This window comes from Marmota flaviventris, chromosome 11, assembly GCF_047511675.1.
Source record: "Marmota flaviventris isolate mMarFla1 chromosome 11, mMarFla1.hap1, whole genome shotgun sequence".
Classification (NCBI taxonomy): Eukaryota; Metazoa; Chordata; class Mammalia; order Rodentia; family Sciuridae; genus Marmota; species Marmota flaviventris.
Window position 1 is genome coordinate 97,506,831 of NC_092508.1, and position 19,150 is coordinate 97,525,980.

Genomic DNA, 19,150 nt, shown 5'->3' on the forward strand with positions numbered 1-19,150 from the left:
GGCAGGGGGGAATCCTAGTGATGATGGGCCATTGTTTTTTCTTGCAGGAAAGTGGATTGTGGGACTCCAGCCAGGGTCCCAGGAAATTCTACCCACTCAGGAGAGGAAGGTTGTCCTGCAGGGTTGCAGGGGTCGGACCAGCCTGGATGAGAAGGGCTGATCACTTAGAGGTTGGCTCCATCACCAGGAGTCCAGGTGGGTGCTCTTGAGGCAGACTGCTGTGCCACATCTTGCTCTTTTCATCCTCCCCTGGCCTCTCTCAGAATTTAGCAAACGTCTTCTTGAACATCCAGCATTCCAGTCCTGGCTGTGCTCTGGGAGGCTAGAACAGACAAAAAAGGAGGATGGGGCATCCTTAACATGGATGCTGGTGCCATGGAAATTGGAGGCTGAGACTCTAGACTCTAGAGGTAATGGGTGTCTTGCAGGGTGCTCCAATGATGCCCGCCTCTGGGTTATTCTTCCAGAACAAATGTTGAAGGGCCACTACCTTTCTTTCTTCTTTGTTTAACCAGAGGGATTTGGTGCCCTCCCTGCAGTGTGATTAGTGAAGTGGTTAGTACACAGAGCACTGAGGGGCAATGGGCAACAGAGAACAGCTGTTCTCTGTTCAGGCTGAGGCCATCTGCATGACTGGTCACATGCTGCTGCACCAGCCCTTAGAATGCTGGGGCAGTTATCTGCGTATGCCCATGGACCCTTCCATTGGCCCCGCCCTCCTGCTGTGTTGTGAGTGTGAGCAGGACATGCTTTCTCTTAACAAAGTCCCAAATGCAGTGCCATTGCCTCCTGGATTGGGTTCAATCTCCAAGGCACAGATTCCCTCCTTAGCCTTGCCTTGCCCACCTTTCTGGGCTCATTGCAGTTAGTACCCCCTCTGCCCAAGATACACAAAGCACAAAGGCATGCACATGCATGTACACTCATAGTTGCACATGCACTCACACAGACATACACACATTCACACATGCAGGCACAGAAATGCATACCTCATGTGGGAGTGCACTCACACACATTCACACCCACCCACACTAAAAGCACTCTCAAATTCACGTGCAGACATAGAGACACACATATTTGCACACACACATGTGTACTTGCACATACATGCACAAATACAAGGACACACACATTCACATACATTCATGGGCACACATTTACACTGGCATATACACAGAGACATACACATTCACACACATGCACACACTGACCTCTCCACAGATGCCAGGCAGGGACAACTTTTGAGCATTTGTTTGTGCAGGTCCTGCTGTCCAGTACCTTTCCTGCCTCTTCTGCTTGATCCATTTCTACTACTTTTCTTGCAAGACTGACATGAGAGTATGGCCTCTGGGGAAAAGCCCCTTACCTGGGTTCCCCCAGATCTCTTGCCTCCCTCTCAGAGCACTGACCTCCATAAGAATGATCTCTTGGTCACTCTTCCTTTTGGATTAGCTGGCAAGCTCCTTGGGATCAGGGCTGACTTCTCCATCCTGGTCTAGTATAAGCCTGGTCCAACCCTCAGTGAGCATTGATGGTGTTGATTTAAACATGTGACAGTTTCTCTGAATGTCCCAGCTCACACCCTTTTGTGCTATTGTGCTGTGCCTTCCCTGTTTTCCCTAGAAGACTGATTCCTGCTCATTTTTGAAGAATCTACCTTGATGTCAGCTTTTTGGAGACCCCCCCCCCCCCCCCCCCCCGTTCTGGGTACTTGTACTACTCCCTTCTGCGTTCCAAAATGACCTGCTTGCCTCACAGTGTAACTGCCATGCCAGGGACGCCTCAATACTTACCTTTGTATATTGGGCTACATTTGACAAGCTGCCAAAGGAAGGGAGAAGCTCAGGAAAGAATGTTCTAGCTTGGCAACAGAATCAAAAGGACTATGGAAAGTCCAGAAATTCTTAGTGTTACAAAGGAAAACTATTTTTCAATTTTCACCAATTCAGGTCAGTAAAAGCTTTTCAAAGTAAGACACAGCTTTGCCAAACTTCTGAAAACACTTACCACTTTTTAGAGCTCCTCAGCTGGACAAAAGTTCTACCTACATGCTGAAGGTGGAGAGAGAGGTCTCACAGAAGAAGCCTGATTCTTCCAAAGTATACAGAATTAAGTCTGCAGAGCAAGGCATGCCTCAGGGAAAAAAAAAGATATTATGGTTGGCATATGGAGGTAACTGGAATCAAGAACGTGGAAAATCTTGTTTGAAAGACTCTGATAGCATTTGTGTTGCTAGCCTGGCCTGAAAGAGATGGAGACAGTTTAGGATGGGAAGACCCCTGACTTCCCAATTTGCTTCAGGCAGGAAGAGGTAAGGAAAACTGTCAAGGGCTCTAAAAGGGCAGATTATCCTATGCTCTCATCCATTTGATTCATGGAGGATAATAGAAAAGGAAGGACCTTCCCCAAGGTGGACCAAAGATTCATGGAGAAAGATAGGTAGGTGAAAAGATGGGTAGATGAACAGACCAATTCCCTAATCAAATGATAATTTCTGATGGCAATGTTTTCTCTATACTATTTATAATTTTTCAGGACCAGCTGTAGTCCTTGGTCTCTGATAAAGAGGAGATGTGAACATGAGGTAGTCATGAGATCTGAAACCTGATGCTGTGACTGGGTGAGACTTCTGGGGTATCTTGGGAAAGTCATGCAAGCATTTAACAAGCTCCTTGGGATCAGGAACTTGCAAAGCAAGTGATAGATAAATTGTGTTGGCTTCGATTATTTATTCAGGAAAAATTCACTCCCTTTCTTCTCTTACTAGAGACAGTTTATTTTTCAACTCCAGGGATGTTTGCTAACCTTGGTTATGTGACTTGTGCTGACCAAAGGGATACTGGCGGAGCAAAGATGAGTACAGGCCTAAAATGTACTGGTGGTCTTGGATTTGCCTTCCTGACATCTTCATTTAACTTCATCTTTCCATGGAGAAGCTGCTCTCCCTTCCTGAAAGAGACTTGAATCTAACTCTTAGGGAAAAGTCAAACCCAACCAGACCCTCAGTTTAGCCAAATCCATCTTAGATTCACTGACTCTCTCAATTAATCAGCAGACATCTGAGTGGTGATCAATGAGTACTGTTGTTGTTTTAAATGACTGGGTTTTGTTATGCAGCAATAGCTGACTAACACACATTCCTGAAAGCAAGAACAAGTGGTAAACAAGAACACAAAATAATTACCAGGGAATTGGGTTGGGAAGAAGCAATGGGAGCAACAGTCAAAGAAACTCAAAATGGAATGTAGTCGAAGCAGAATAAACCATAGCCCTCAGTGATAGAGCAAGCATTCATCTTTGAGTTTTCACTTGGCTTCTCAACTTTAATTTGAGATCCTGTAAGCTGCTCTGAGAGAATAATAAAAAAGAATGATGACAGCTTCACATAAATATCCTAACAGAATCATTCCCCTTAAATGAAGATGAAATGTGCCTTGTTCTTTTCAATTATGGGAATAACAAACATTCTTTTCTCTTGATCAGTTTTTCTAACTATAGGCAATGTTGTTAACTGTAAAATGCCTTACTACGGACTTGATGTCCTGTCCCCATTACAGTACCATAAAGCTGCCATCAGACAATTATTGCCAGTGTTTTGAGCTACAAAAGGGAGATTTAATGTGTAAAATTAAAAAAAAAATTCCCCACATATGCAATAGATTTATTGGACCTCAACAAACATTCTTTTAATGAAAATTATAATTTTAAATACTCTTCAGAAAATGGGATCATTAAATCTTATGCCAGACCATGTATTTAAACAAAATTAAATGTAAGTAGGCTTATTGTCTTTTTTTTTTTTTTGATAATTCATTAGATGAAAGCTGATCTTTGAGTTAGCAGCTGCCTTGGAAAATACACATTCTTCATTCTTTTCCCAACCTTGCCCCTCTGCCTAGGTCTTCATGGGACTTAGACTTGGTGGATATGGGACTTCTGTTGTCCTCGCTCAAATTGCAGCACAATTTGTTTTCACAGGTCTTTCCTACCACTGAATGTCCCAGGGGAGGAGTGACACCATGTTTGTGTCTGTGTCTGGAGGGCTTCCGTGATACTCAAGGCGGATGGGGCTCAGGGGTGTTGGCAAGGACTGAGCAGCAGAGGTCAATCTCCTGAGGCCTTGGGTGCAAGGAAGCCCCTGAGGAGTAGCCCAATCACATCTGGTGCAAATTAAGCTTAACTGTGATTGGCTCCCAATTATGCTAACCAAGGGTGAGCGCTAGAGGGAAGACACAGGTGGTGATTCTTGGCAATAGACATGCAAACAGAGCCCTTGCTCAGGACCCTGGGTCTTTTTCCCTGCCAATACCTGGTGTTAACAACCTCACTGTGAAGACATGGGTGAAAGGGAAAACATTGTCAGCGCTCAGGTGGGGATGGAAGTGATAATATGCTTTACCCATGTCCTGAGTGCCCTCCTGCTGCCTGCTGGCCTGCTCACACAATTCCTCCTTCCACCTGCTGTGGCTTGAATATGGAGAGTGTCCCCCCCCCCCCCAAAGCCCATGCATTAAAGCCTTGGTCCCCAGGCTGGCCCCATAGAGAGGTGGTGGAACTTGTAGGAGGCAGGATTTATTGGGAAATCCTGAGGCACTGGGGTTGTGCCCTCTAAGGAGTGGAGAGTATAGGATCCTCATCTCTTCCTTCTTCTCTGTTTTCTGATTCATGAGCTGAGCAGTTTGTATCATGAAGTCCCTCCCTCTCCTTGGAGGCCCCAAGCAATGAGGGCACTTGATCTTGGATTGGAACTCCAGAACTGTGAGCCAAAAGGACCCTCTCTCTTTATAAGTTAGTTGCCTCAGATATCTAACTTTAGTGACAGAAAGCTGACTGATACACCAGCCAACTCAAGTTGGAGCATAGGTGGTTTATGAATTTATCAACTCACCCACTTCTAGTCCCTCCCTTAATCCTTATAGGCCTCCAGTTAGGTCTTGATTAGATCAAGTAGTTTAATCCTTGCTTTGTGTCGTATATAGTTCTCCCTTGGTGTCTGTATCTGTGGGGGGTTGGTTACAGGATCCCTGTGAATATCAAAATCTGCAGATACTCACTCAAGTGTTTTATATAAATTAGCATAGTACAGGCAAGTTGTGCTTACCAATGGACGATACTCTGAGGAATATGTCGTTTGTTGGTTTCATCATCGTGTAAACAAGACTCAATTTGTGCATATTTCAGTACAGTTGCAATTTTTTTTTCCTGAATTTTTCCGTCTGTGTTTTGAATTTGTGTTGCTTAAATCTGTGAATCTGTAGATAGGGAGGGCTGACTGTATTTTCTTCTTGCTGAATTATATTGTAGCAACTGTTTCTAGTATTTTTCCTAAGTCTTCTGTCAGTGTCTGGAATGAGCATGGGCTTTGGAGTTGGACAAGCTAAAGTTTGTCCCCTGGCTCTGCTGTCTGCCTGGATTTCCAGAGCTGATGAGTTCCTGGAAGCTGAGGGCATGGTGGAAAGGCCCTAGGAATGATGGATAGAGAATGCTTAGGTCCAGGGGGAGTTCAGATAAGGTGAGACCGCCCAAAGATTGGCAATGCAAGAGCCTCAAAGCCTGGGCTATTGTGGGAGGCCTGGTGATGGGGCTGGTGGGTTGAGGGTTTCTTGTGCAGGGACCAGGCTGGAGTGGGAGCTGGGCTGCAGAGCTACAGAATAGCAGTACTGTGCTCGCCTAGAGAATGAGCCTCTGTGGACGACTCAGCCTGAGAAACAAGCAGGCATCAGAGCCAGCCTACCCGCCACATCCTTATCTCAGCCAGGTTTTTGAGAGCAAACCAAGAGAGTAGGAGTGGAGTGAGGGACCATAAAAATCCCACACTTTGAATGAGTCTAATTGATTCTCTCCAGCGCTTGATGCTAAGGTGGTCAGCTTCTGCTGCTGACTTCCTGGGCCCCATTGACCTCTTCTAGCAGCTGGTTGTGATCAACATAACTGCCATTTCCATCTTTCCCTGATACCAATGAGGAAAGGGACAGAACCCCATGTAAGAGTTTAGCTGGGCCCTTCTGAACTGGGAGTGCAGAGTCTGGATGGGTGTTTGGTTAAGTGTCTCTGGCTTTCTTGGTACCTGATCCTGGTGGCCTGGAGAAACAACTTCCCAAAGTAGGAAAGGTGGTATTAAAATATACACATAGGAGGCCATTGTTTAGATGAAGCTCCTGCCCTAAGCCTGACCATCCAGACAAAATCTGAATGCAGTCATTCATGCCAGGTGCTATGTCACCAAACCAAGCTTTTGAGCCAATTTTATAGTTTTCCGAAAAAATGCAGGAGATTCCTGGCGACCAGTTAAAAGGGGCCCTGTCACCCAGAGCTAGTCTGATAAAAATTTCCTGTGCTTTCACCCTTACAAAGAAAGTAACTTTGAAATGACCAGTCCACTTTTGGCATTTTTGTTTTTGTTTTTTGCTTTCTTCAGCTTTTTTTTTCTGCCTATAAAGCCTATCAGCTCTGCTCAGCAGAGTGCCCTTCTGTTTCGTAGATGGATGCCACCTGATTCACGAGTCGCTAATAAAAACCAATTAGATCATTAAACTCAATTTGTGGAAATTCTAATTTTTAACCGTGGGGCGAATGTACAGAAGAAAAGAAGCTATCTTTTGTAATAATTGAATGCGCTAACGTGTTGGTAGTGCTGGTTTGCACATTTTAGGGGAGTTTGGAAACGATTTTTATCTTCCTGGTACTTTATGTTAGGAGTGAAAACTTCAGGATGGTTCCAGCTCTGGGCACTAGTCAAAGCAGAACATCCTTGTGGGGGCTGAGATGGAGAGTTCAGAGCATCATCAGCAGGTGGACAAAATTGGCAAACCCACAATCTGGGCCTGAGTAGATCCAGTGCTTTGGAGGTGAAAGGTGGTGGTGGGAATCTTGGTGATGATAGCTGTCAATGTGCCAGTCTCGCAGTCACTCTGCTCTGATCTGACTGGTTGTCTTCTGTACCTACTGCATCATTTATCTTGGAATCTTAATTGCCTATCTACTATTTTGGATCATTTAAAAATTCTTTGTTTTCTTTCTTTTTTTTTAAATTTCTAGTGTTTTATCCAGAAAGCATCCTCCAGTACTTTCTCAAAAAAGGGTCCACTAAATTTATATTTGTTTGAAAATTACAGATCTAAAAATGATTTTGTTCCCCAGAGACATGATGGTTTGGCTGAATACAGAGTTCTAGGATTGCAACAATTTCCTTTCAGAATTTCGAAGGCAGCCCTTCAAGCATTGCTGTTTGTTAAGAAGCTCATTGTGATTTGATTTATGATACTTTGTATGCAAGGTATGTTTTAGATTTGGTGGTTTTTAGCTTTTTTCCTTCACAGATAATGGATTGGAATTTGTTGTATTGGTATTATGTGAGGGCCCTTTCATGTTGCAATTTATGAACTTCATTTTAGGGAAAGTTTCCTAACTAATTTCATTTTCTGTTTCTTTTCCAACTTTCTGGAATTCCTCTTACTTATAGATTGGATGTCCACTAATTTTATTCTTTCTTTCTTATTCTATAATACTTGTCCAGTCTCTAATCTCTTGGAGATTTTCTTTCTTTTTTTTTTTTTAAAACAACATCTTTATTTTATTTTATGTGGTGCTGAGGATTGAACCCAGCGCCCCTCGCATGCCAGGCGAGCGCATTACCGCTTGAGCCACATCTCCAGCCCGGAGATTTTCTTAACTCTCCCTGCCCCCAACATTTCTATTAAAAATTTTCACTTCTGCTATCGTCAAAAGCCCATTTATTTGTTTGCTGAGTTTTCCTCTTTTAAGTAGCATCCTGCTCTTGTTTGATGAGTGTATTTTTCTCTTATCTCCCTGAAGATATTCATTAGAGCCTTTTCAAAAAAGGTTTTCTTCTACATTTTTTTTTTGACCTGCATGATTATCTGTTCATGATAAAAAGTGGCAATAGAAGTCTGACAGCTTAGGTGAACCTTGTCAACTTGGAGCTTAGCTGTGGAATTCACTGGGGAGCGCTGGATCAAGTGTCTTTGGGGTTTCCTTCTTGGGCTGAGTCCAGAAAGAAGAGTCTTTCAGTTCCTGTATAGAGGGTTGCCTTAAAATATGGATCTTAGCTGGGTCTGGTGTAATACCAGTGACTTGGGAGGTTGAGGCAGGAGGATTACAAGTTTGCAGTCTCTAGCAATTAGCAAGACCTAGGAGCCATGGTCCTTTTAGCAGTACCCCACATGTCAAAACATCAGATAATGGAAAATAAAAAGAGCTGGCTTAATATGAAGTTCAGAGTTCCACTGCCAGCATTCTGGACACAGAGGGCGAGGGGTCTCTGGGTCACTCATTCCTCAGGTATATATGGTCACCTAGACACCTGCTTCTGCAGAGGTGGAAGTGAGGTAGATCCAGAGGCATGGGTTGGGGGAAGGGCTTCTTAAACACTCCACCAGTCCTTTCCTTTAGCCTCACCCTTGCCTGCCTGCAGTGCAGAGGGCTCTGGGGCTGCTGGTTCCAGACACATTTGAGCAGTGATGGGTTGGGGAGAGTGCTCAACCCTGGAAGTGAGGAAAACTTGATCAGGACTGTTGTTTAAAGCATCTTCCTTATTGCTGGCTTCTGATTTGGCTCTCAGGTCTGCTAATCCAGTAACCTCCAGCTACCAAAGTTTAATTGTTGCTATCTTCTCTTTTGTTCTCCTGTGCCTGTGAGTTTATGATTAAAAAAATCCTTTAATATTGTTTTAATGAAGTTACAGGAGGGAGCAAAATTATATAAATGAGTCCAATCTTCTGTCGGAAACCAGATAATCCTTTAGGAGTGATTTTTATATGAACATGCTCATATTACCAATTCTTCTCTGGAGCATTCTGGATCCACAGAACCTAAGCCAGAAGGATGCTAGCACATGTAGATTTTTTAAAGTTACAGAAATTGAAATTTCCTATCCATCCACCTGAATCCTGAGTGACTTGCTCACTAGACATCTGAGTGATAAGGAAGTGGTTTACATTGTGCTGGGGTCTCCTGGGACCACAGGCTCATGTGTTCAGAGTACTGCACAGCTTAGAAAAAGGAAAGTGACCACGTGCATGAGTGCAAAAGTGCCTGCCCCAACCTTCTGAGCATGGAAACAAATTAGTCACTGCTGAACTTCTGCTCTCCAGATATGCAGAGTATCTCTTATAGTTTAGCCTAATCAGAAACATCCAGGGCACAGAATTCCAGGAAACGGTTCAGCCCAACAAGATGACACAGTCACCGTAGTGAACGAGGGTGGGCAGGAGTGTATGGCTCTCCTCAGGAAGCAGGCCGCAGGGCAGTTGGGAAACTCATTGTCAGACCCAGTTAACATGTAGCCAAGTGTTGAAATAAGCCTGCAGCTGCCCATCCAGCATTGGCTTTGGGTGACACACAGGGGCTCAGAAATTCCCATCTGGGCTGAAGAGCTGGTACTGACTATAGGGTTTGTTTGCTTCCAGATCTTGGGGGATGGAAGGAACTGGGTGATGGGTCCACAGGAACTGGGTGATGGGATTCTAGGACAGTCTCCTGCCATGCCTGAAGCTGGGTGGAGAGAAGGGAAACAACATGACTGTGATCTAAATAAACAGCAAAGACAGACTTCAAAATTGTCTTGAGGCTGGAGAGATCTTTCTTCAGGTACACTCCTCACTAGACTCTGAGCCACAGATTGGCCCTGGCACCCTCCCTGGGAAGAAATTTGTTGTGTAGGAATTTCTCTCTCATCCCAAACCAGGGGGTCAGGGTTTTGTGATCAGGCATCTCTACTTACTGTCCCCTTCCTGGATCAATTTGACCTCTGTTGGTGTGAATCGACTGATGAATTCAAATAACTCACCTAGTGAAAAGGCTTGCAGATATGCAAGAACATTTCCAGTCCTGAAAAAGGGTCTGTATATTAAGAAATTTTCACATTCAGGGATATTGGTGGCTTCTGCCCATTGGTGAAGAAGAGTGCTACTATGAAACCCTGTCAAGGAAATCTCCCAGGAATCTGTGGACCCCGGAGAACAGGCACACATGCATATTTGCTCCCCCCAAACACACCCCAAGTGGCTGCACCATTTCACGTTCCTTCCAGCAACATATGAGGATCCCCATGCTCTGTTTGCTCACCAGCATGTGATGGTGATGTCATTGTGAGAGTACCAAGTAACATGCACAGATGTCCAACCGTTAGTAGACCCTCCAGTGCCCACTGAGGCAGGAGAACTTTCACAGGTATGTTACTGGTGTGTCACTGTGGTTTTGTTTGCGTTTTTCTGATGGCTAGTGATGTGTGTGCTGAATTACCACTTGTCTATTCTCTTCTGTGAAAAGTCTCTCCTGTCTTTTGCCCATTTTCAGACTGGATCATTTGACTTTTACTGTTGAGTTTTGAGAGTCTTTTACACGGTCTACATGCTAGTCTTTTGTCAGATATGGTGGTTTTAAAATCTTCCCTCCTAGTTTCTCGTCTGTCTTTTTATCTTCTCAATAGGGTATTTTACAGGGCAAATGTTTTCAATTTTGATAATGTCCAGTTCACATCATAGATCCTTTCATGGGTTATTCTTATGGTATAAGTGTAAGAATTCTTTGCCTGTCTTCGTTTTTTATGTTTTGCATCTAAGTCCCTGATCCATTTTGGGTTGGTTATTTATATAATGTATAGAACTTCAGTCAAAGCTCATTTTGCCTATGAATTTCCGATTGCTCCGGTGTCATTTGTTGGAAAAACATCTTAAATAATTTTCAATGCATTAGTCACAGTATTTTATTTTATTTTTTTTATTATTTTTTTTTACCCAGCAATACTAAAATGTTTATTTATTTATATTCATATTTGTGAATATTACTGATAATGCTGAAGTGCTTATATACATAAACATTGCAAATTTTTATGTTTCATAGCTCTTGAGCCACCCTAGTCACAGTATTTTAAAATCCATATCTGACAACGACCGTAGACCCATCACTTGTAAGTCTGTTTCTATGGTCTTTTTTTTCCCCAAATTCTCTTGGGACCCTTATATTTTGGTATGTCTGTGAATATTTGTTTGGATGCTGGTCATTGTGAACCAGACATAGTTGTGGTTCCTCCAGAAGTGCAATGAATATTGTCAGGGGCCAAGGTGCTTTGAGACTGGGTTTCATACTTTGTGGGGATTGGCCTGTCTCTGGTGGGACAGCCTTCCCCATTAATCCCCTGGCCTAGTTATCAAAAGTACCTTCCTATGTGGGTCATGAACTCCAAGGCTTATTTCTCTAGCATCCAAATCTCTGATAAATTGCATTTCAGACAATTTTCTCTTTGTTTCTCTGTCTATAGCTCTAGGCTGCACGGGAGTGGGTTGGTGAGGAAAGAGATGCAGTGTATTTGTTTACTTTTCTGCACCTTCCTACTTTCAGATCTAGACTCCTCACGTTCTGTCTTGGTGAGCTAGAACTGCAAGTTTTGACTCTGTGGTCCCACAATTGCTGCACGCTCCCTCCAACTGTAAGGTCACCCTCAACCCCACCCCTGCAGCCTCTTCCCTGTGCTGCTGTAGCCTGGCCTATGCACATGGGATGCATACAGCAGAACTCTGGGTACATCCTGAGCTCCCCTTCTCTCCAAGACTTTGGATACTTGGGACCTATCTCTTCTGAAGCTTCAAAGCAGGCCTTTTGTTCTAATGTTTTCTTTTGGTGCATTTTATTTCATGTTCCCTTTGCCCGGAGGGTTGATCTGCTAAGCTACTCTGTCATAGCCAGAAGCAGAAGGCCTCCAGAGCCTATGTTTTGAGCAAGTCTATATTTCTATCTGATTCCAAATTCCTTAATCTTTCTACTCTTGCAAAACTAAATGTCGAGTTTTCATACAAATATGCCCACAAAATGATAAAAATTCTGTTGATATGAAATGCATGCACACAGACACATAGACAAACATAACTCATACTTCATATAAACTATGCCCAGGGCTTTCTATTTTTACTGCATGCATCAGAAAACAGTCATCCTGGATACTTTAAGTAATGGCCTAGGTCCCAGTTTAAACACAAATAGACAAACACCATCACCACCATGAGCATCTGGCTTCTCTATGTCCTGGGTGATCAGCAGCTTTCTCTACCCTGGAGTCAGGCCAGCTGCCTGGTGAACTCTGGCTTGGCCAGAATGGTTACCACTCTGTCCCCACACTCCCCTCTTTAGCCCTCCCTGCCCAGCTGCTGTTCTTGAGCTCAGTGCACTCTTCTCTCTGACTTCCTCTGGGCCTCACTTTTTTTCTTCTCACCTGTGCTCCTTCCTCCAGCCACACCCTGTACCTTGGAGTTTCTTGAAATAATGGAGGTTTCTGTACCTCCATTATTCCTCTGCAGTGCTGAACTCTTTGTCTCTCCTTTTCTGCTCTTCCCTGGACAATCACATAGGTTTAAGACACTACCTCAGGGAAGCCTTCCTGGATCCTGGATCCCCAGCTGGGTGAGATACCTGGGGTGGGGACCCACTTCCATTGCCTCTAGGGCCTCTAGCAGGACCTGAGCTATGCCCAAGAGTAGTCCTTACTGCAGAATGGGGATACTGAAACTGGCCTGCTCTTGGGTCCAGCCATGGGCTCCAAGGAGGGAGCCCCAGCAGGGCATAGGACACAAGAGGACTTATTTTAGGAACCTGGCTGAAGGCCCCAGCAGGGTATCAGTGAAGAAAGAACACTGAAGCAGGGAAAGGAGCAAGGACTTTGAATTAGGGATCCATGCCATGAACAAATATTGGGTAGCAAATATGAACCAGTCTTCCCTCATTCTCATGCTCAGATGAGAAACCTGAAACCCAGAGGAGAAGACCCAGGGCCCTGTTTTGAAGTCAAGATAGGAACCCAGACTCTAGGCTGCTCATTCAGAGCTCTGGTCCCAGACCCACTTCCTTTCTGTGCCCAGGAGCAGATCTGATGACCTGGACCCTGAATCTGGCAGGGGCCTTCGGGGACTCCACAGAACTCCAGGTTGCAAAAGGGCCCTGGCTAGTTTCAGGACGAAACTAGATCCAGGCTAAGAGAGTGGGGAGTGTCAGCGAGGAGAGGCAGAGAGTTCCATTTAGCCTGGCAGCCTTGAAGCCTCAAAAGGAAAGGGGCATTGAGGGACATGAAGCAGGAAGTGACAAAGCTCCCAACACAGGCAAGACCAGGGGACTTCATTGGCTAGTAGTACCAGGGGTGCACTTTGGCCATCCTGGCTAGGACTTGGTGGCCTTGCTGATTGATGGTGGGACTTGGAGCCTGTTTTCTGATGGCCTCCTGCTAGTCTCTGCTTTTGCTCAGGACTTAATTGGCACCTTGCCTCTTCTGTTCTATGCCCATAGATGGGAACCCCTTGAGGCACCTGGGCTACCTCTGCCCTGATCTCTGGATTTGGAATAAGGAGAGACTTGTATAGGTCTCTTACTACTTTGGAGACTAGGAAAGAAGAAGTTATTTCTGGGGAAGAGGGTGGTAGGTCACGGAGGAGGAGGATTGTTTATGGGAGAAGCATCTCCAATGAAGTGTCTGAAGAGTTTTCAGACAACTGACTCAGCACCAGCAGGGTTCTTGGCTTATGTGGTGGAAGAGAGTTTTGCATACACCTGCCAGGTATAGACAGAGGTTGATTGAGGAAAGTAGCTACACACTCAGGTGAGAACCAGGTAATCTCAAGAGAGAGGCACTTTTGGGGGTGAAACAAGGAATACACATTCAAGGGAGAATGCGGGCCATCTCGTGGGTAAGAGGTGCAGTCTTGGGGTTGCCTGCCCTTCTTTTAAAGGAAACTTGGTGAGGGGTAGTTAAGGGAAGGTATGCAGGAATAATATCAGTCTGGTGATTTCAAATGGGTTCTGGTGGTCTGAGCAGATTATTGGGCTGATGTTGTCTTCACTATCTAGTCAATAAATAGCTCTGGAAAATTCTCTAAATTATAGTTTTCTCAAGATGTCACTTCTCTCTTTGCTTAATAAATTTATCAGAGATCAATTAACAGTGCACAGGTAGATTTATAAATTTCTCAGGAATTTGGAAGTAATAAGCTTAGGAGAGACACTGGCTTAGGGAATGGGAGGCCTGGAGAAGTCTGTGGAACGTCAGAATTTAAATCCTTATTTCTTGTTCTTCTTTTAGATCTCCTTTCTACCTATTTCTTATTCCTTGTATCCTACCTTTGAATTGGGATCCATGCCATGAACAAATATTGCGTAGCAAATATGAACCAGTCCTCCCTCATTCTCATGCTCAGAGGAGAAACTTGAGACTCAGAGGGGAAGACCTAGAGCCCTGTTTGGAAGTCAAAATAGAAACCCAAGGCTCTAGGCTGCTCATTCAGAGCTCTGGCCCCAGACATGGCAGTCCACACAGGGTCGAGGGAGATGATCTAGTTTTATTCCTGGTCTTAGCAGGAGAGAGAATGCACAGTCAATTAGAATACAAAGAGGATGTTTTAATGAAAGGACTATTTACACATGTATGTGTGTAGGGAGCCCATGAGAGAGACAGTCTTTTGGGCCTCAGAACTTGGGAGCAGTCAATGGAAGGAATCAGTGGAAACGTTACCAAGCGTGGAGGTGGATTGTTTTTCCTCCATCTGCTGCTGTGACTTCTTTCCACTTCCAAGAGATGAGTGGCTGCCTTGTTTTTCCTGCAAAGAAAATAAGCGGGGTTTCCACTCTGCCCTTGGTTTCTCTGACCTCTTGCTGGGAGTCCCCACTGCCAAATCTGCCTGGAAACATTCTGGGCCCCTGGTCCTGGGTGTGTCTGTGTGTTTGGGGCTGATGTGCGGCCTTCCTATGTTCTGGTCCATGAACCTGCTATGTTCAGGGGCCAGAGCTGGGGCCTCCAGGCCTTGCTCCCCACAGGGCACCCTGCTTATTCCCCTGTGGCAGGCCTACAGTCTGGCAGGGCTCTACTTTCTCAGTACCTCTTCTGCTTCCTTCTTTTTCTTCCCCTTGAGCCAGAGGATGTAACATCTGAGCCAGGAAACAGGGTGGAGATGGGTCAGTCAAGGAATAGGAATTCTTCCTTGGGCACCCTGGGGCTTGGAGAAGTCACTCACCCAACTCCAGCTATGGCCACGAGTAGCACAGTGCTGAGGATTATAGCCCATATGTAGGACTTCATTTTCTTGGCTAGGGGTGTGAAAGCAGGGAGCCAGGTGTTTAAAGGCCAGGAGGGACTGTCTGGGCTCCAGAGAAGGTCCCACATCCCTTCCTTCTTTTATTATCCACCTACTCAAGTCATGTTTGGCAAACCCTGGCTGAGCACTATTTCTGTGCCCAGCATACCTCAAGAGATGAATGAGACATGGTCCCTGCTCTCTAGGAAGAGGACAAGGAAACAATTACTGTGTGGGAACTAGGACAGCGCATGGGATGGGGAGAAAGGATGATGAGTCCCTGGGGGTGGGAGTGCATCAGAAAATTGCTCAGAAAATAGGACCTCTGATTGGGACTGTGAAAGACAAATAGAGGTTCATTTCCATGGTTCACAGGCAAACCTGTGTTCCAGGCTGAAGAAATGTTCAGGAATGGGAGCATGAAGCTGCGCATCTGTCCAGAGTGTCCACAGCTTGGTGTGGCTGGATAGTCGGGGCCATGGGAGATGGGCAGGGGCTGCTCACATGGGGCTTCCCGAGGAGGTTGGATGTTATCTGGGATATTTGGAGCTACTAAAGGTTATAAACAGGGAGTATCATGGGCAAATTTTCTCCTTGAGAAAGAGTTTTGTGGTGGCCAGGAGGGTCAGGGAAGCCAGTTATGAAAGGTTGCCATAACTCAGGTGAGAGATTAGGATGTCTGAGGAAGAGGGGCGCAAGTTAGAATGAAAATATAGGGACACATTTAAAAGTTATTTAGCAAGGCTTGGGGACCTCATGGTTTAGGATGGAGGGAGATTCCTGGCTTAGGAAGTGAAGGGCTTGAGTAAAGACATATGCTGAAAAGGACCATGAAGGCAGAGCAGGTTTGGGGGCAGTGGAAATGGATTTGGGCACATTTCCAAGCATGCTGACTCTGAGGACCTAGAGGTAGATGGCTTTCAGGCTCTAAACCTGGACACATGAATGTTAAGAAATCCCAAAGGCACTACTGTCACCCAAGAGGAGGAAGTTGAGTAAGAAAAGTTTTGAGTTGGACAGAGAAAAAAGAGGGAGAGAAACAATAATAGCCCCAGGGGTGAAGGGCCAGGAGAGGGTACACTGGACACAGCAGGGACCACTGACCTGGGCAGAGAGCAGCGTCATTGCAGGATAAGACGTGGGTATTGCAGTCTGCACACGCAGTGACCTCTATTGTGGATCTGATGTCTATGAGAGGGATGGGCAGGAGCCTTAGAGGAAGCCACGGGGGGTGGGGGGCTCTTGTCCCTCAGTCAAGTCCAGTACCCAAGCACACTCACCACAGGACTCATTGCAGGCTGCCCGGAAAGGTGAGATGGTGGAGAAATTGAGACACTGGGGAAGCAGACAGAGCCAGGAGGGGTTGGGTGTGTGAGCAGGACATGGAACTGGGGAAGGTGTGGCAGGTGTCCAGCCTGTGGTCAGGGCTGGGGGTTCCTGGGAAGAGTCTGGGAGGGGCTTCAGATTGGACTCTACAGGCCTTGGGTCTCCATGGGGGTGAAGAGCTGGGCCGTGGGCAGGGGAAGTCCCATCTCTCACCCTTCTGCTTCAACTCCTCTGATCTCCTATTCAGCCTCTCGGCAAGGAGACCCTTATATACACGAATCTCTTCCAGAAGTGACGATTTATCTGGAGCAGGGGGGGGAAAAGGAGCTCAGTTGTGTGAATTGCTCCATGTTGGGATTTCACACTTGTCTTCAAACAGAAATTCCATAGAGGACACAGAGTCATGCTGTGTCTATCTCCCACCCTATGACCAAAGCAGTCCTCTGGGAATGCTTTGGAGGATGGGATATTGCCAACCCAAGCCCCAGGGCCCTGGGACACTTGGCCTCCTCACTATTGCGTAACTTCTGAATGATTTGGTCAACTTGGCTGAAGAATTTGGCTGTTTCTTCTTCCAGATGGTTCTTATCTGAGGGGCGAGATGTATGAGGAAAGCCAGGGAAGTAAGATCCAGTTTGGGTGAAAGGGTGAGTCCTGGATCCTGGAATCCTGGAAGTACCTCACCAAGATAAGAGGATTTTATCGAGGAAGTATCCTCCAGGAAGAAGGAGTGGAGGCTTTGGGAGAGTTCTACTGGTGGTGGTGAGGTGCCCCAGAGAATCTGCAGGTCATAGTCCAGCAGGGCAGGCATCTGTGGCCAGCAACGGAGGCAGGTCTTCTCACCAGCGGTTGTCAGGAGAAAGATGAGCAGGAGAGGCAGCATCTTCTGGGGTCTTCTCTCTGCACACATGGCCCTGCCTGCAGTTCCATGTGGAATGCTGGCACCCTGTCCCCCTGGGAACTGCATTCTCTTGGCAGAACAAAAGTAAATTCTGAGGGTTAACAAAAGTAAGTTCTATGGTCAGCTGTGGTGAACATAGGCTTTGGCATCAAACCCAAGCAGAGCTTTGGTATGTGGTTACTCCTCTGGAAATGAGGTCCCTGATGTTTGGTGGGGAGGGTTCTCATGAGGATCTAGGACAGCTGTGCTCCTTCTTGATGGGTGCTCAACTATCACTGAGTTTATCTTCTAAGAAATTGATGAGCAAGTCTGAAATTAGAGAGTTCAGGAAAGAGCAGCACAGCAAGAAGGTTAGCTGTGCAAAAAGATTCTGAGTGTCTCTGTACTTTTCCTTGTAGAAATGATCAGCCATGGAGAAAGCATATGGAAAACATATTTTTCAGGGCATATAAAACCCAGCAGCTATGTTGTGCCTGGCCAAGTCACAGAGACTTGGACAGATCCTCCAGTTACTGTGTAGTCAGATAGTGAAGACAGAGTTGTAGCCAGCAGTCTCTGGAAGTGAGGAGAAGGAAGAAGTCACCTGTAGGACAGTTCTTTTGTGCAATACACACTGAAGAAGAATTGGTGAGAAGAAGAAGAAGAAGAAGAGGAGGAGGAGGAGGGGGGGGAGAAGGAGGAGGGGGAGGAGGAGGAGGGGGAGGAAGAGGAGAAGGAGGAGGAGGGAGGAGGAGGAGGAGGAGGGAGGAGGAGGAGGAGGAGCAAAGAAAAAATAGTTTTGGGGATTTTTGTCACAGTCATTCCTAAGCTGACAATTTTTGCCCTTTTGTGCATGCCATGCTTCTGACCACCTTCTGAGTGTCTTGGAGAAGTCACTCACCTAACTCCAGCTATGGCCACGAGTAGCACAGTGCTGAGGAATTATAGCCCACATGTAGGACTTGGCTAGGGGTGTGAAAGCAGGGAGCCAGGTGTTTAAAGGCCAGGAGGGACTGTCTGGGATAGATTATGGGCAGCTGAGGGCCACCAGGAATTTGAGGAATGCTTCCAATGAGAATGACAAAAATAATAGCAAGAATTTAGATCAAAGGCAAACATAAACTTCAGAAAAAGAAAAGTCATAGAGATATCATGGGAAGCAGAAAACTTAGAACTTCACTTTAGTGAAATGGACAAAATATTATTCTTCCAGACAGGAGGAGCTTGCTTTATAAAAGAAAAAGTGAGATAACAAAGGATTATTGGAGATTAAAAATATGACAGAAGAGGGCTGTGGTTGTGGCTCTGTGGTAAAACACTTGGCTAGTATGTGTGAGGCACTGGGGTTGATCCTCAGCACCACATTAAAAAAAAAAACTAAATAAAATAAAGGTATTGTGTCTATCTACAATTAAAAATATTTAAAAAAAATATGATAGAAGACATTGAAAAATTTAAAAATGTGTTGGGATATGAAGTTCCAGAAGTGTTTCAGACACCAGTACAGAAAGATAAGAGATGGCAATTAGGAAAAGACAAATTATAAAATTAGATAATCAGACTATGAGATTCAGCAAATACATGTTCTGGAAAAAACTGGAGGGAATAAAATTACTTATAACAAATTGAGTAAGAAAGATTCACAGGGAGGAATTCTTTTGGAAAGGGAAATGGAGGGCAGGCATAAAGATATGCTATAATAAATAGCGTTGAATTGGTAAATTTTGCTTGCATCAGTCAGGTAGGCTCTGTAGTGAGAGGATGGTTCTGAGAACTGCTGAGCTCTTGCTCTCCCCCTGGCTTTGGACAATTTGGACAAATATTTAGGGATGTGCCCATATTTTTTCTATCAGGCAATGCCTCTGGAAAAGAA

At 45.3% G+C, this 19,150-nt stretch overlaps 1 protein-coding gene across 1 annotated transcript; it reads right to left on the reverse strand.

The window, feature by feature from the left end:
* Positions 1-266: 266 nt before the first annotated feature.
* On the reverse strand, positions 267-17,280 carry Tex51 (testis expressed 51). Its single transcript, XM_071619415.1, has 9 exons — positions 17,082-17,280; positions 16,912-16,986; positions 16,611-16,700; positions 16,352-16,369; positions 16,176-16,259; positions 15,012-15,084; positions 14,877-14,925; positions 14,513-14,597; positions 267-322 (listed from the first exon to the last, which is right to left on the reverse strand). The coding sequence occupies exons 1-9, from the start codon at positions 17,278-17,280 to the stop codon at positions 267-269; spliced, it is 729 nt and encodes a 242-aa protein (XP_071475516.1).
* Positions 17,281-19,150: the final 1,870 nt, after the last annotated feature.

Excerpts from the sequence above, each read along its gene's own strand:
- Tex51 (XM_071619415.1), bottom strand. The coding sequence starts at position 17,280 with ATGCTGCCTCTCCTGCTCATCTTTCTCCTGACAACCGCTGGTGAGAAG. Across the intron at positions 16,987-17,081 it reads GATAAAATCCTCTTATCTTG|ATAAGAACCATCTGGAAGAA; the intron begins GTGAGGTACTTC and ends CTCGCCCCTCAG. Across the intron at positions 323-14,512 it reads ACAATCCACCTCCACGCTTG|CCTCCCAGAGCACAGCCAGG; the intron begins GTAACGTTTCCA and ends TGTCTGTTCTAG.